The sequence below is a fragment of the Cynocephalus volans genome, chromosome 7 (genome assembly GCF_027409185.1).
Source record: "Cynocephalus volans isolate mCynVol1 chromosome 7, mCynVol1.pri, whole genome shotgun sequence".
In the NCBI taxonomy this organism is placed as follows: Eukaryota; Metazoa; Chordata; class Mammalia; order Dermoptera; family Cynocephalidae; genus Cynocephalus; species Cynocephalus volans.
In genome coordinates, this window is record NC_084466.1 from 130,769,454 (window position 1) to 130,784,262 (window position 14,809).

At 40.0% G+C, this 14,809-nt stretch overlaps 1 protein-coding gene across 2 annotated transcripts; it reads right to left on the bottom strand.

Moving 5' to 3' along the window:
- Positions 1-12,309: 12,309 nt before the first annotated feature.
- Positions 12,310-12,670, bottom strand: LOC134381562 (PCNA-associated factor-like). 2 transcript variants are annotated; one of them, XM_063101484.1, is made up of 2 exons: positions 12,534-12,670; positions 12,310-12,385 (listed from the first exon to the last, which is right to left on the bottom strand). In XM_063101484.1, exons 1-2 carry the CDS (start codon positions 12,668-12,670, stop codon positions 12,310-12,312), a joined length of 213 nt encoding a protein of 70 aa, XP_062957554.1. The 2 variants fall into 2 exon arrangements, with proteins under 2 accessions (XP_062957554.1, XP_062957553.1); XM_063101483.1 differs by having other exon boundaries at positions 12,335-12,670.
- Between the last annotated feature and the right edge of the window lie 2,139 nt (positions 12,671-14,809).

A 14,809-nucleotide genomic window follows, 5' to 3' on the forward strand; every position in this document is an offset into this window, starting at 1 on the left:
CGAGACGCGCGACTCGAGGAGGAGCGGTCTTGGCTCCGAGAGCTCTGTTCCCGCGGGATCTCGTGGCTGGCGTGAGGCGGGGCCGGCCTGGGCCCGGCATCCCCTAGGTTGGCCTGCGTGCCAGTTCGGGAAGCCGTTGCGACATGCGGGCTGAAGTCCAGATCTTGTAGTACCGGGAATGTGCAGGTCCCGGCCTCCTCTCCAGGGAGGACCGCGGCAGCCAGTTTGGCTCCGCTCGTGTCTGGAGTGTTGGGCTCCCAGGCTGGGGGCGGACTCCTGAGGGTACGGTGCTCCCAGTCCCCAGCGCCCGGCACGGGGCCTTGCACCAGAGCCGGAGGTGTGGAAGGGAGATGCCGGAAATGGGGCGGAATAACTGCGATGATTACAGGTGGAGAGTCGAGCAGGAGGCAGCGTCCCAAACGCAGCAGGGAGAGTATGGCAACCTGGGGACGCTCCGACGTACAGCTTGGCCTGGGCCTGAAACATCACATCTAGTCCCTGAGTCGACTCACTGGTGCACTCCACTGCCTGCTGATGAGATTGCTTTTTGTGATAAGACCGCCCCCGCTCCCAGTACGGTCAGCTGGAGTCGAGAGGGACGCTCACTGGTTGTAGAAAAAAGCCAGCGATTCCCCGCCTTCAGGACCACCTCCAGGGCCGCGACGTTGCACGGTGGCCCGCGCTGCTCTGAGACGCACGGAAGCAAATCTAGAGCTGCAGCCTCCGTGCGGGAACACAGGCGCTTTTTCCATTCCGTTTACACGGCTTCTTCAGTCTCCCTTCACTGGAGCGTGTTTGTACAAGCCTCTGTCTTTACTACCCATTTTACTGAGATGATGGTGCAGCTGTGAACTTTTCCATCTTTTTATAATTTTCCTTAGGGAAGAGGTTTTCCTTTTTCTCTAAAGCTTAGCCTTTCTCTATGCCTCTCCTCTGGTCGTTTCTCTCTCTCTCTCTCTCTCTTTTAACTTATTTTGGTTCACCTATTCTCTTCAGCAGTGGTTATTAACCTTTGGGTCACGACCTTTTGGAAAATAATAATGCCACAAATACTCTTGTCTTCCTCCCACCTCCCATCCCCCATGCATATAACATTTTTTTTCATATAATTTCTGAGTTTCAGAGTCCCTGAAGGTGACTTTTCGACTCTCTAGGGGTCCATTAATCTCAGGTTAAGAACCCCTCCCCTACAGCATGTTTAATCTTCCCTGTTCTCTAGCTCATTTCCCATGAGAAATGAATAGGTCTCACAAAAAGAAACCCACTCAATCTAGCTGAAGTACTAATTCCCTTTACTACCAAATTACTCCAGTAATGACCCATACCTGCATTGTCCTTTCTATCCTTAAACTCTATATTTTTTATTCCTTTATTCAATGATTTAAAATGACCATTCCAAATCCAATGGTTTTTCTTATTCCCATTTTTCTTGAGTGAGAGGTAATACTTGCCCACCTTTGACCCATCCCTCACTGAAACTTTTTCCTAACTTCAGGAGCCACTCTGTTCCCTGTATTTTAGACTTTTCAGTCTCTAATGCTTCACTAGCCATTGAAGTGGAACATTCCTAAAGCTTTAATGCTTCTTATTAATCTCTGATGCCAATCCAAACCTGTTTTCCTCATTAGAGTCCTATCTCCATTTCCCTTACTACATACTTTTTAACTGAAATTTCCATTCAGTAAATATTGAGTACCAACTCTGTGCCTGGCACTGTACTTGAAGCTGGAGATACAGGACAGACAGAGTCCATGGTCTCATGGAGCTTATTTTTTAATTGGGGATGGGGATAGAAAAAACAAATCAGAAAAATATCAGCTATGCTGATCACTGAAACAGAGCAGTGCAATAGTGTGTCTGGGTGGCTACATTTGTATGGCCAGGGAAGGCCTTTCTGAGGAGATGACACTTAAGGTGAGCTCTGAATGACAGGCAGGGGCCAGTCATGACAGACCTAGAAAAGAGCATTTCAGCAGAAGAAACAGTAGGTACAACAACTCTAAGGTGAGAACGAGGGTAGTGTATTAAAAAACAAAAAGAGCCAAATGTAGCGGGAGCATGATGAGTGAGGGGGGTAGTGTTACAACATGAAGTTGGAAAGATAGGCAGGGGGTGAATACCCACCTTAATTTCTGACTCAGCACGTCCATTCCAAACTCAGCCTTTTTACCAATTCCTCCAAAATTTTCCTTTTCTATGAAAAGTCTTCTTCACTATTTGAACAATTAATCAGACTCTAAGGCTGGAGTCTTCCTTGACCACCCCTTCAGAATAATTATTATTCTGAAATGTTTCTTTTGTTCTTGCTCTCCTTTTTATCCCCATTGATGTTACACGTTCCCTGAATCTGATCACTTTACATTTATATTCTAATAACCCCTTGTAAAGCCTCCTTGCCTCTAGTATCCCCTAGCTTCACCAGTATTTTGATTCCCCTCCTTCCAGGTGCATGGTAAAATAGTTCTTACTACCTCCTTAAAGATGGGCATGGACATGGGATCTGCTGCCACACATTTCTTTCCCCTGCCACTTGACTAGTGATGTTCATATAGCAGAACCTCTAGCAGCCTGGGACCCAGCTGAGGATGAAGTGAAACAGAGTCACCTACTTGCTACTCCCTTTCTCCCAGATGGACTTTCATCATGAGTGAGAAATCTTTGTTATTCTAAGACACAGAGCTTTTAGGATTATTCCATACCATAGCATAATGTAGCTTCTCAGACTTTAGTGTGATACTAAATGATGTCACCTGAAGAATTTATTAAATGCAGATTATAATTCTATCATTCTGGGTGGGGCATGAGATTCTACATTTCTGACGAGCTCCCAGGGATGCTGATGCTGCTAGACCTCAACTCCACTTTGAATAGCAAGGACCTAACCCATCCTGATTTTCTGATTCATTCCCCTGAAAACATTTACACACATACCCATACATGCTATGCTACATCTTACAAGCACTAACCCCTTCATTAAAAAACAATTTAGTAAGCAAAGAAACTTTTTTTTTTTTTTTGTGGCAACTGGCTGGTATGGGTATCTAAACTCTTGACCTTGGTGTTATAACATGGAGCTCTAACCAACTGAGCTAACCAACCTACCCCCAAACAACTTTCTTGGTGGTACTCTTCATAAACCCTTAATAGCTTCCTGCACCTGCAATTCCTCGAGTACAGTAGAATCTTACTTTCTTATATTCTTAAGACAATTGCTTTCCACATTCTCCCTTCTATTTCATCATTTTCTACATCTGTGAGACCACTAGCTGTCTCAATATCAAGTCTCATTTATTTTCTTTTGTAATGGAAACCCAAGTTTTAGCTTGGGAACATGGCTTACCAGCCAAAGCCCATGTTTTCCCCAGCTTCCCTTGCAGCTAGCATTGGCTGTATGACTAAGTTTTAGCTAGTGGGATGTGAGTGAAAGTGACATGTGAAACATCTGGGTTGTGCCTTTAAGAGGACAAGGTATATCTGCCTCTTGCTCATTTTCTCCTTTGCCAGCTGGAATACAGACTCAGAAGATGTCAAACATTTTTGGAGATGAGGACAAGGCCTATACCTTAGCAGGTGGTAGAGCAAAAGGTAGAAGGAATCTGTGTCCTTAACACCATAGAGCTGCCTGTCAACTCTGGACTACTCATGCACAAGCATGAGAGAGCTTTGTTTAAGCAATTGTTGTTAATCTAAATCTTTGTTAAGCAGCTGAATTTATATCCTTGTTGACACATGCTCTTCCCTAGAAGGCATTTCTCCCTTTGTTCTTGCCAAAATTTTCACTTTTGAAGGTCCAAAACAGATCTCACAACTGCTTCCAGCTTACATGACCTTCTTTTCCTGAACTGCCATTATACCAGGCATAAGGTATGAGTGTAGTATAAAAATTAGATTGATTCAAGCAGCCACATGTGAAAATAAGACTGATTTTTTTTACAGTCATTTAAAGAGAAATTAATTCCTAAATGATGAAGAATAGACCATAAGAGCTGTAGGGAGTCAGAGATGGGGCAATCAGTGAGGACTGAAGGGATGAGGAGATATCATTATATATTTCAGCAGTTTTCAAACTGGAGAATGTGTACAGAAGACTTTCCAAGGGGTACATGGGGAACAAAGTTTCAAGGGAATCAGTTTGCTATTCCTCATCTGGATGTATTCTTTCCTAAAACTCATCTTTCTGAAAAAGCATTTGAGGCATTTCTGCTCTCCTTCCTCCCCTTTCTCCATCTGTCCTCCCACCTTATAAAAGGAAGATATGCCTTTACCCATCCTTCATCTCACTATGGTTCATTCCCCTGGTGCATAAAAATCTCCAGGTTGTCAAAGAGTCCTGGTGTCAGAAGGCCTCCTTTTATCGAGATACAACTGTAGACTTTATATCTTTTTCTGATTTGTATATATTTCTGTTAAGTAAAAACATGGCTTTAGGAATAGATATTTTGGCCCTTGTGGGATATTCTACCTACATATACATTGTACAGTGAAGCAGTGGGTTCTTATGTCACCCAGTCTGACTCCTGAGTGTTATCAAAGAATGCATTGCTTCTGAGGGAGATTCTCCTAGGAGCAAAACAAAGAGAGCATAATTAAATATTAAAGGTAGTAGTGCCTTTTTCATGCCAGTGACACATTCAGTTCTGTGTTACCTATTTATCTTAGAATTAGGATATTCAATATTTAGAAAAATGCATGCTGGGAAGTAGTAATGAACTACAAAGGGCAGTGCTCCCCCTCTGGTCAGAAACAAGAAAGAGCCAAGTGATATTCCAGTTACTCATGTCTCAACTTGGGTCTCAATTTTATATTTTGCATTATTTCTAGGAGAAGTGTAGGGAAAGTACATGTTTTCATGTTTTCACAGATCATTATGCCTATAATTAAAAGGAAAATATGTCAAAAGTAAATTTTTATTTTATATTTTCTTGAATATTTGGGCTTGTAGTAAAAACATTTCCATTTTTATTTGACAAAAGATTATTGGCTATACCACTTCATAGCTACTAGAACAGCCATAATCAAAAGCACAATTACTTTTGAAAGTAACAACCATTGTTGAGGATGTAGAGAAATTGGAACCCTCATGCATTTCTGGTGGGAATATAAAATCGTTCAGGCGCTGTGGAAAACAGTTTCACGGTTCCTTAAGAAGTTAAATGTAGAATTACCATATGACCCAGCAATTCCACTCCTAGGTATATATCCAAAAGAACTGAAAATAGAAACTCAAACAAGTACATGTATATGCTGCATATTTCATACCAGCACTTTTCACAATAGGCAAAAAGTGGAAACGGTCCAAATGTCCACAACAAAAGAATGGATAAACAAATTGTGTATACATGCAATGAATATAATTCAGCCGTAAAAAGGAGCAAAGTACTGATACATGCTACAATGTGAATGAACCTTGAAAACAGTATGTGAAGTGAAAGAAGCTGAACTACACAGAATAGATAGTTCTATAGAGACAATGCAGATTAGTTACCAGAGGCAGCAGGGAGGGGAAAATGGGAATAACTGTGTAATAGGTATGGAGTTTCCTTCTGGGGTGATGAATGCATTGGAACTGGGTAGAGGTAGTGGCTGCTCAACATTCTGAATACACTAAATAACACTGAATTGTCAACTTTAAAATGGTTAATTTTAGGGCCGGCCTGCGGCTCATTTGGGAGAGTGCGGTGCTGATAACACCAAGGCCAGGGGTTCAGATCCTATATAGGGATGGCCGGTTAGCTCACTGATTGAGCGTGGTGCTGACAACAACAAGCCAAGGGTTAAGATTCCCTTACCAGTCATCTTTAAAAAATAAATAAATAAAATAAATAAAATAAAATGGTTGATTTTATGTTATGTAAATTTCACCTCAACTAAAGAAAAGATTGGCTAGCATCAAACAGATGAGATGAAAAAGCTAGCGTTCATTATTCTCTTGAATATCTGTAACTCCAAAGAACAGCTCTAAATAGTCGTTATACTATTCATAGTTTGCCTCAAATTAATTTGAAGAAAGTGTACTTTGGAAAAAGTGAAAGATATGAGAAGTGACTGCTAAACAATTTTTATTGCTTGGTGAAAAATTTTTAACATTTATCTACTGAAAGAAACTGAGCTGAAACTCCAGGTACCGATCAAGCTTTATTAAAGGAAAAGAAAATCTGCCAGGCTGCACTCAAAATGGAGAACAGCACCAGGTGTGGGGGTGGGAGAGCTTATATAGGCTGAAGGGAAGGCTGGCGTAGTCAGGGAGGGGATTTGGTGCTGGAGTGGAGGATAAGGTTGGTGGATGCAATCAAGTGGAAGGTTGCACACATGCGGAAGTAGAGGAGTTTCTATTTCTCAGAAACCACAAGGTTTCTCATAAGGAAAAGGCTGGCAGCTATTTTGTGCTTATTGTGTGCAAAATGGCACTGGTCACATCCAAGATCCATCATCTATTTTATTAAAATTGTCAACAGCAGAAAGTTCTGGTCAAGATGGTGAAAAAGACGGTCCACAGCGTCACTCTCACCCACAAATCAACCAATTTACAACTATAAAAATGTAACATCAGCCAAGCTGGGGCTGCTGGAGCTCAGGAGAAGAGGAGGAGAGACCTACAGAGTTCATCAAAGCAGGAGAAGCCACATTGAGAGAAAGAAAAAACTGCTCTGAGCGTTTAGGGCTGCGGCCGCTTTAACGCTGGACCCATGGAGCAGGAGCCGGCACCGGCAGAAGCCACAGCTGTGCCCTTTAGATGGAGTTACTTGGAGGTGGCAGGGGAGAAGAGGACTTTGGTGGCCCCCAGGACAGCAAGACCACTAATAGGGTTCCCGTGGACCCATGCAGGAGTGAGGAGCCCGAACAGCTGAAAAAGGGGAGTCATTCAGATGCCACTGAGTCAATGCAAGGGACCAGCATGGGGCCCATCCCATGGGAAGTGTTTGGAGCACAGGCAGTGGGGGAGACGGGCCCAGCCAGTGAACACTGGGACACAGCAAGGACAGCTGATCCACCCCCCAATCAGCACAGGACCACTCAGAGGAGACTGTCAGAATGCAGAATTGCATTGGGTGCAGTTTGATGAAAACACTCAGGCCCAGATCAGAGTTTCTACACAACCCAGGTGCACCGGGTCTCTGGAGAGCTGTAAGTACCTATAAGGTCAACCATTAAACCCTGAGCCACAGGAAAAGCCTTCCCTAGGGAAACAGCAGCAAAGCAGCAATTTAGCTCAACAACACAGCTCAAGTACTAGTTTCCACAGGAAGTTCCCCCAAGTTAGAAGTAAGCAAAGAACAAAAAATTAGTTCTGGCCCAGGCACACCACCAATGCCTTGGGACCCGCCAGGGGACATGAGGCACAGAGCCAGGGGCAGGACCCCCACCCACAAACACTCACACTACCAGTGCCTTGGGACCCGCCCAGGAACCCGAGGATTGGAGCTGGGAGACCAGACCCCACTACCACATCCAGGCACACCACCAGCGCCTCAGGGCCTGCCTGAGGACCTGAGGTATGGAGCTGGGGATTAGATACTCTCCACAACCAGGCATGCTGCCAGCACCAAGGAGCATGCCAAAAACATCACCTCCATGTGGGTGGCCCACCACAGCCACCACAATAACCATGGCTTCCACAAAAGCAGCTAGATGCCACAACTACCATGCAGATGGTCTGCCAGCCACTGGAGTACATTGACACAAGAAGAGTCACCAGCAGAGATAAAGAAAAGAAGAGGATGTCTCTCTCCACAAAGCCCATTTCAGAGTAACAGAAGAAGCATCTGCTCTGTGATAATATTGGGGGACCTGATCACACCTCTCAGCATTGGACAGATCGTCTAGGCAACAAATCAACAGAGTAACCATTATTCTTTCAGAAGGAGAGAAGAAATCTAGGGTAATTGGGGGGTAGGGGAGGGAAAGTGGGATGGGGAGAGATTGGACAAGGGGCATAAAGAATAATTACAATTTGTAACAATATTGATTTGACCAACATATCTCAATGTTGAACACCCAAAATATGTATAATCAATTTTGATTCAATAAAAATTTTTTAAAAATTGTCAACAGCAAACAAAATGGGTAAAATGTCTGTAAAAATATGACAAGTGGAATGTTACTAGACCTAATTTATAATGAGCTTGTGCAAATCAATAAGAAAAACACCAAGATCCTACAGATAGAAATGACATTCATAAAAGAAAAAATACAAATGCAGATAAACGTATGGGAAAACATCTTCATGAATAACCAAAAGCATGCATGATGAAAATGTGTTAAAACTATATTGTGATGATAGTCGCACAACACAACCTTGTGAATATACTAAAAACCATTGAATTGGGTGATTTTTATGGTATGTGAATTATATCTCAATAAAGCTGTTTTTTTAAAAGTAAAGATCTAATTGGGATACATTGAAAGTATCTTCTTTTGGAACTTCAGTTTTATCATTTAAGCAATAAACTGTTTCCTTTTGCACATCTCTTTTACTAAGGGTGATTACTGCAATCATACTGTTCCTTTTTTTAAAAAGTTTCTCCTAAACAACCTTATTTCTATAAAAATAAAAAAAGGTAAAACATGGAAAATTATCAATTTTGATCTAAGAAACCTAATGCCATCTCAACAAAAGTCTAGAAAAATTACTTTAGCTACAGTGGTTATTGTCCAGTAGGAAGTTTCAGTTTATTTCATAACCATACTCAAATTAAGTTAAAACAGATAAAGTTAGGGGAAAAAATTAGTCGATACAGCAAATCCTTATTCATTCTTATTTAGGTACAAATTTTCTCACTGCCACTCAGTGTCTTGGGTTTTTTTGCTCATTTATTCTTTTCTATCATATCTTATTACTTTGAAAGAAACATATTATAAATTCTGTAAATGTCCCCAAACAATTATTTTTACACCTTTTTGTAAGCCCTGCACCTATTAGTCATATAATACATTCTCTTCTTTTTGCTGTTTATTTCTACAAAGTAGATAAAACTGCTGTCTTAAAAGCATCTACTTATGTACCTGGCAAGACAAAGTGTTTCCAAAATGTAATCTAAGATATAATGCCCTGAACTTTAGGAAACCATTTAATTTAATTAGAATTAATTTCTCCTCAGACGTTGACATGTTCTGTTAATTCTATCAAATATATACTTTTAAACTTATTGTTAAATTTTGAAATTACAAACCTGTATACAATATTTTCACAAAACAAATTTCTGTCCATCTGTAATGCCTTCTTAATGTACCTTAAAACAACCTAAATAATTGAAATAGGATTTTGTTCACAATAAGAAAAATTGTGAAATGCACAGATTCCATTTTTATGGGGTTTTAACCCCAGTTTCATCTAATTTTAGCTCCAAAATCAAACCGCCTCTAAATGAAAGAGTAACAAGAACAACTGATAAGTTTTGGTAAAATCTTTTTGGTGATTATTTCCAGAGATTGAGAAAGTAATTACTTCAATGAGTAACACATCCTTTTGTGAATGAGCTGCTTTCTAATTCTTGAACAAAATTTTAGGACATGGAAGAGTTGAATGACAAAGATTGACAACTCCATCCATTTACTTATTTGTTTAAAAAGGCTCCTTGGCACTTACATCTATAATAACAAAAAATAGGAATAGAATTGGTGATGAACTATACTTCACTTTAGCAATAAATAATAGTAATCTAAAAAAAAAAAAAGTCATCTAATGATCCATGATGTAATAAAAAATGGTTTCAAAGCCCCATCCATCTGTTAAGAGTACAGTCCATTAAAATTTTTCTTTTCACGTAAATAATTATTAATCAAAATCTTATTTATAATCATATTGTTTTCATATCCCAATTCAATTATTATTTCCCTGATCTCCCCAACTTGATCAGCTCCTCCATCATTTACCTCAGGTCCCCTCTTACATAGTTGTAATTCTGTATATGTTTATAAAATTATTAGTATCTATATCATCATTAGATGGTAAGCCCCATCAGGTAAGGGAATATCTTTTTTTTAACTTTCTTTTTTTCCCCTACACCATTGTATCTTCAGAATAGCACAGTACTCGAAACATTGTTAAGTTCTTGGTAAAATTTATTTGAATTAATAAATAATACATGAGACGCTCCTGGATCCTGGGTCTGAGCTGCTGTATTTCCACTTAGGTGGTAACAATGACTCATCCAATGAGTTCCAATTTCTTCACCCTCTCCCCACAAACCAAGACCTAACCCTTGTAGGTATCCTGCAATTGTTATCAAGAACACTACCCAGCAGGATCCTGGGAGCAAGACTCATTCCTTTCCTAACCTTGGCCTTAATTCTAGAAAGTTCTCTTGGAAGCAACAGGCCCTTCAGAAGCCAGGACTGGAAACAGAGCCCCTGCCACTACTTTGTGAGAGTTTATTAAAAGGTAATGAGGCTGAAAATCAGTTTCTTCCTTTCTTTTGTTTCTTTCCTTCCTTCCTTTCTTACCAGTGGTTCTCAAATCAGACAGGGGAGCTTGTTAGACATGCTAGAATTTTGGACCCTACCCTAGACCTAACTAATTATATCTCTGGGAGTGAGGCATGGGAATCTGCATTTTATGAGCAGGTCATTATGACACAGGTGGTCCACGGACCACACTTTGAGAAATACTGCTTTGTTATCACCATTCTAGTTCCAAACACCCAGGTAGTGTTTGTTTCATAGGCTAAAAGCTATGACGTAGTGGGCAGCAAAGCTTAATAGTGCTGGCCAATTCATTTATTCTTCAAACAGTATGTGCCAGGCCCTGAACTAAGTGCTAGGGATACAGTGATACCGACATTGGCCTCTTCTCTGGTGGAGCTTAGGGTTTGCTGGGAAAGACAGGCATGAACCAGAAACTCACAAATGTAAAATTACAACTGAGATGGATGCGATGAAGGGAAGGCACATCATGTACCAAAAGCATATGTTAAGGGGACCTGACTTAGTCTAGGGAGTTATGCAACAGGGAAAATGTCATTTGAAATAAGGTCTTAAAGTTAAGAAGAGTTAATTAGGTTACATCGGAGTAGAGGCAGAAGAGGTAAGGGAGGCAGAACTTTCTGGACAAAGGTAATATCATATTGCAAAAGTCCTGTGATGAGAGGATAAGGCCAGTGTTAAGGGGGCCAGATGAAGTATAGTTTGAGATGAGTCCTGGGAAGCAAGTAGGGGCCAGACCATGAGAAGCTTTGAAAGTCATGTTAAGGGGATCAGTTTATATCTTAAGAACAATGGGATCCCACTGTGGAATTTTAAGTTGGAGTTGTATACGATGGTCCAATTTTGCATTTTGAAAAGGTCATTTTGGTTGCTGTGGAAAAAGACTGAGGGCAGCAATTCTAAAGTTTGGGCCATTATTATTATTATTATTATTATTATTTTATTATGAAGATAAGTATTCATTTATTACAAACAAATTTCAGAAAAACATGCTTGTTAAAACATGGCAAATTTTGACAACAAACTATCAGCAAGCAAAGTGTGATGAGGAAGCAAGAATATCAGTTAACAATATTATACCCACCTCTTCAATTATACTGCTGGTTATCTTCAAAAATGTAATAGTAACTCTAAGGACTTTAGACAGAGCTCTGAGTTTATGGCATGATTTACCTTTCATGTTTTATTGTTTTCCAACTTTAAAAGTACAGGCCCAAAGGGTAATATTTTATGATATTGAATCAAATGCATATCCTAGGAAAATTCTCCTCTTTTAATGTAACCTATGGGATTTTCCTACCTGATTCTATGCCGGTATTTTATCTTGTTTTTTGTAGTTGCTTTGATTAGCAACCATTGAAAGCCTCAAGACCAAATTGTCCTTAAATTTTCCTAAAGAGAAGATATCCATCCAAATTTTTTCAACGTTGCATCTTTGGTTCCCTTTTTGAAAAGGGGTAGAGGTTAGTTTAATACTGAATTTTTTTAATGTGCAAAAATCTAACTCTGCTTCTTAAAGTAAATAAAAGCAACAAAAATATGGCACCATTTCAATAATCAAATGCCAATAAAAATGGCAGCAGTACGAAGATCTAAGCAAATCTCAAATACCGCAGACTTCTAATTAGAACACCATGCAATGATCTGATTTTAGCAAGAACCAGAAGCTTAATAACAGGTAAAAGACACCAAATACTGCATTATATTGAATACTAAGCTAAAAAACCACAGTTAATCTTACAAATTCTCCAGTTTCATAACTACTTACTTTTGAACAACCAAATTTAAGTCTAATTTTTAAAATTAAATGCCTATTCAACAAAACTAATTGGAAGCAACATATTTATGCAAATTTACATCCTAGAATACCAGAGTAAACAGGAGACATTATTCAAAGATGAATAAGAAAGTTCTATTCTTTTTCATCATCTGTGGGATCAGGTTGCAACGGACATTCTTTTCTCTTTGCTTTTCCTAAGCCACTGCTTCTTACCTCTTCAGGAATCTGATTCTCTTTTTCAGAATCTTTAGGGGATGGCCTGAAGAATTTGCTAATTCCTTTTTGCCACTTGGGAGTTGGGCGCACACAAACTGGATTCCCTCCTGCATACTTATTTTCAGCTTTCCTCAACGAAAGCATTGTAGAATTAATGGCAGAGGTGGAGGAACCAAGCACCTTCCTGGGAGCTCGAGAAGCCACAACTTTTCTATAGGTGCCTGGGACAGTGTCTGCTTTAGTCCGCAACATATTCAAACAAGAGACGTGAATGAGGAACTGACTTCCCAGCTGAGGGTGTTTCTCTGGACAAGGACCCCTGGGCCATTATTCTTATTTTATCGATAAGGAAGTAAGCTGTAAGGACCATAACTTCCTCAAGGTCATACATCTTAGTAAGTGGTGAAGCCAGGTTTCAGACCTGGTCTGCCTGATTTTAGAGTGTAAACTCTTAAATAGAGTCTGCTGCCTCTCTAGATCAAGGGAATAGACTGTCAAAATTGAGTTGGGCAAAATTATAAAAAAGGAAGACACAGAAAGCCTCATCTCTGACCCATTCCATCTTTGCTTTGGTCATGACTCCTCATCAGAAAATGAGAATGGGAACGTAGCACAGGTCACTGAAGTTCCCTTATTTGACCTAAGCTTCAGTTTCTTCATCCCTAAAATGGTAATAATAATAATAGCAGATACTTCTTTGGATCGTTTGAGGATTAAATTAGAAAAGAATGTAAGTGCCTAGTATACTATCAGGCATCTAGTTAGAACTCAATAAATGTTGATTATTAATATTGCAGTTATTGTAATTATTATTACTTATTTTTCCTTTATAACTGTCTATCCCCCATTACAGAAATCAAAGGCATCATATTTCATAACTTCCAAGCAAGAAACCAAAATGACCATGATTAGTCACTGTCCTTCACTCATTTACACAATCAGCTTATTGCTAGACTACAGCACCAAATTTGGGATATCTCACATATAAGCCTCCTTTTCTCCTAACAATAACATCCTCACGTCAAGCCCATGTCATATGTGACCTTAGTTACTGCATGAACTTTGTGTCATAAAGAGCACACTAAATTCTTACATAAAGTGGCTAGAATTACAAAGCTTTCCCTGAATGTTATCAAAGATTGTAATGGTCTACTGTCCTTGACACTGAAAGAAGACAAACTATCGGCAGGGGATGAGGTTTGGGTTGTTTATGTAAGTAGATGTGATGTGTTTTTAATGCTCTGTGGTACTGAATCCTTTGTAAACATGGGGCATTATCAAAACAACTAGCCAGGTTATAGAGGCAGCAAACATTAAGGATAACAACATCATCATCATTAACAAAAAACCCATTATGGCAGCACATGTAGGCCTCAACCCATAAACCTTGAATCCCTGAGTTATCTGTGTGTGTGATTTTCCTGACTGTACTTCAGGTCCTATTCTCATTTTTTTTTTTTTTGCTACATTTTTATTACAGGCACATCCGACCCTCTTACTTGGTCTTCTGCCTTATCCGATGCTCATTTCTTCATTGCCTCCTTTTTCTTTACTTTTTTTTTTTTTTTTTCTGTGGCTGGCTGGTACAGGGATCAAACTCTGGACCTTGGTTTTCAGTTTATTCTTTCATTGCCTCCTTTTAATCAATCAGCTCTTTTCTCTTTATCCCTTAGTCTTTCTTGCCTTTACAGCTTACTCATTACAGACTAGAACGTAAAAGCTCAGGCATTTACATCAACTGCTCCAGAAGAGATAATCCAACATTATAGGAAGTGGAAAGTTATCCTCACACTAACAAAGCCAAATTGCTTCACATTTGGATTTAATTCACCCACCTTAAGTGTTCCTTATTGGGCTTCAGTTACACGTGTGCCCAGCATTGTGTTAAGGAGAATGAGGAGGGGCAGAGTGCAAAAGAAAAGGAGGGCTAGTTGGTTAGCTTAGTTGGTTAGAGTGCCACCTTGTAACACCAAGGTCTAAGGGTTCAGATGCCCTTACTGGCCAGGTTGCTGGGGGAAAAAAAGAAAGGAAAGACTGAGCTGCAGTCCTCCTTTTGCAATCTCTGGTGGAAAAAGACATGCAGGCATTATACAACAACTATAACAGCTAACTTTTATGAAGTGCTTACTGTTATGTGCTAGCCAGTGCATACATTATTTCTTTTAATCCTGTGTGGTTGTATATTAGTTATCTACTGCTCCATGACAAATTACCACAAAATTTAGTAGCTTAAAAGAATAAATATTATCAGTTTCTGTGGGTGAGGAATTTGATATAGTTGGCTAGTGCTACAGTTACATGAAGGCTTGACTGGGGCTGGAGGATGCATGTCCACGAGGGCTCACTCACATGCAGGCAAGCCCGTGCTGGCTGTTGGCAGGAGGCCTCGGT

What these genes read in the sequence shown, in the direction of transcription:
- LOC134381562 (XM_063101483.1), bottom strand. Translation starts at nt 12,670, where the DNA reads ATGTTGCGGACTAAAGCAGACACTGTCCCAGGCACCTATAGAAAAGTT.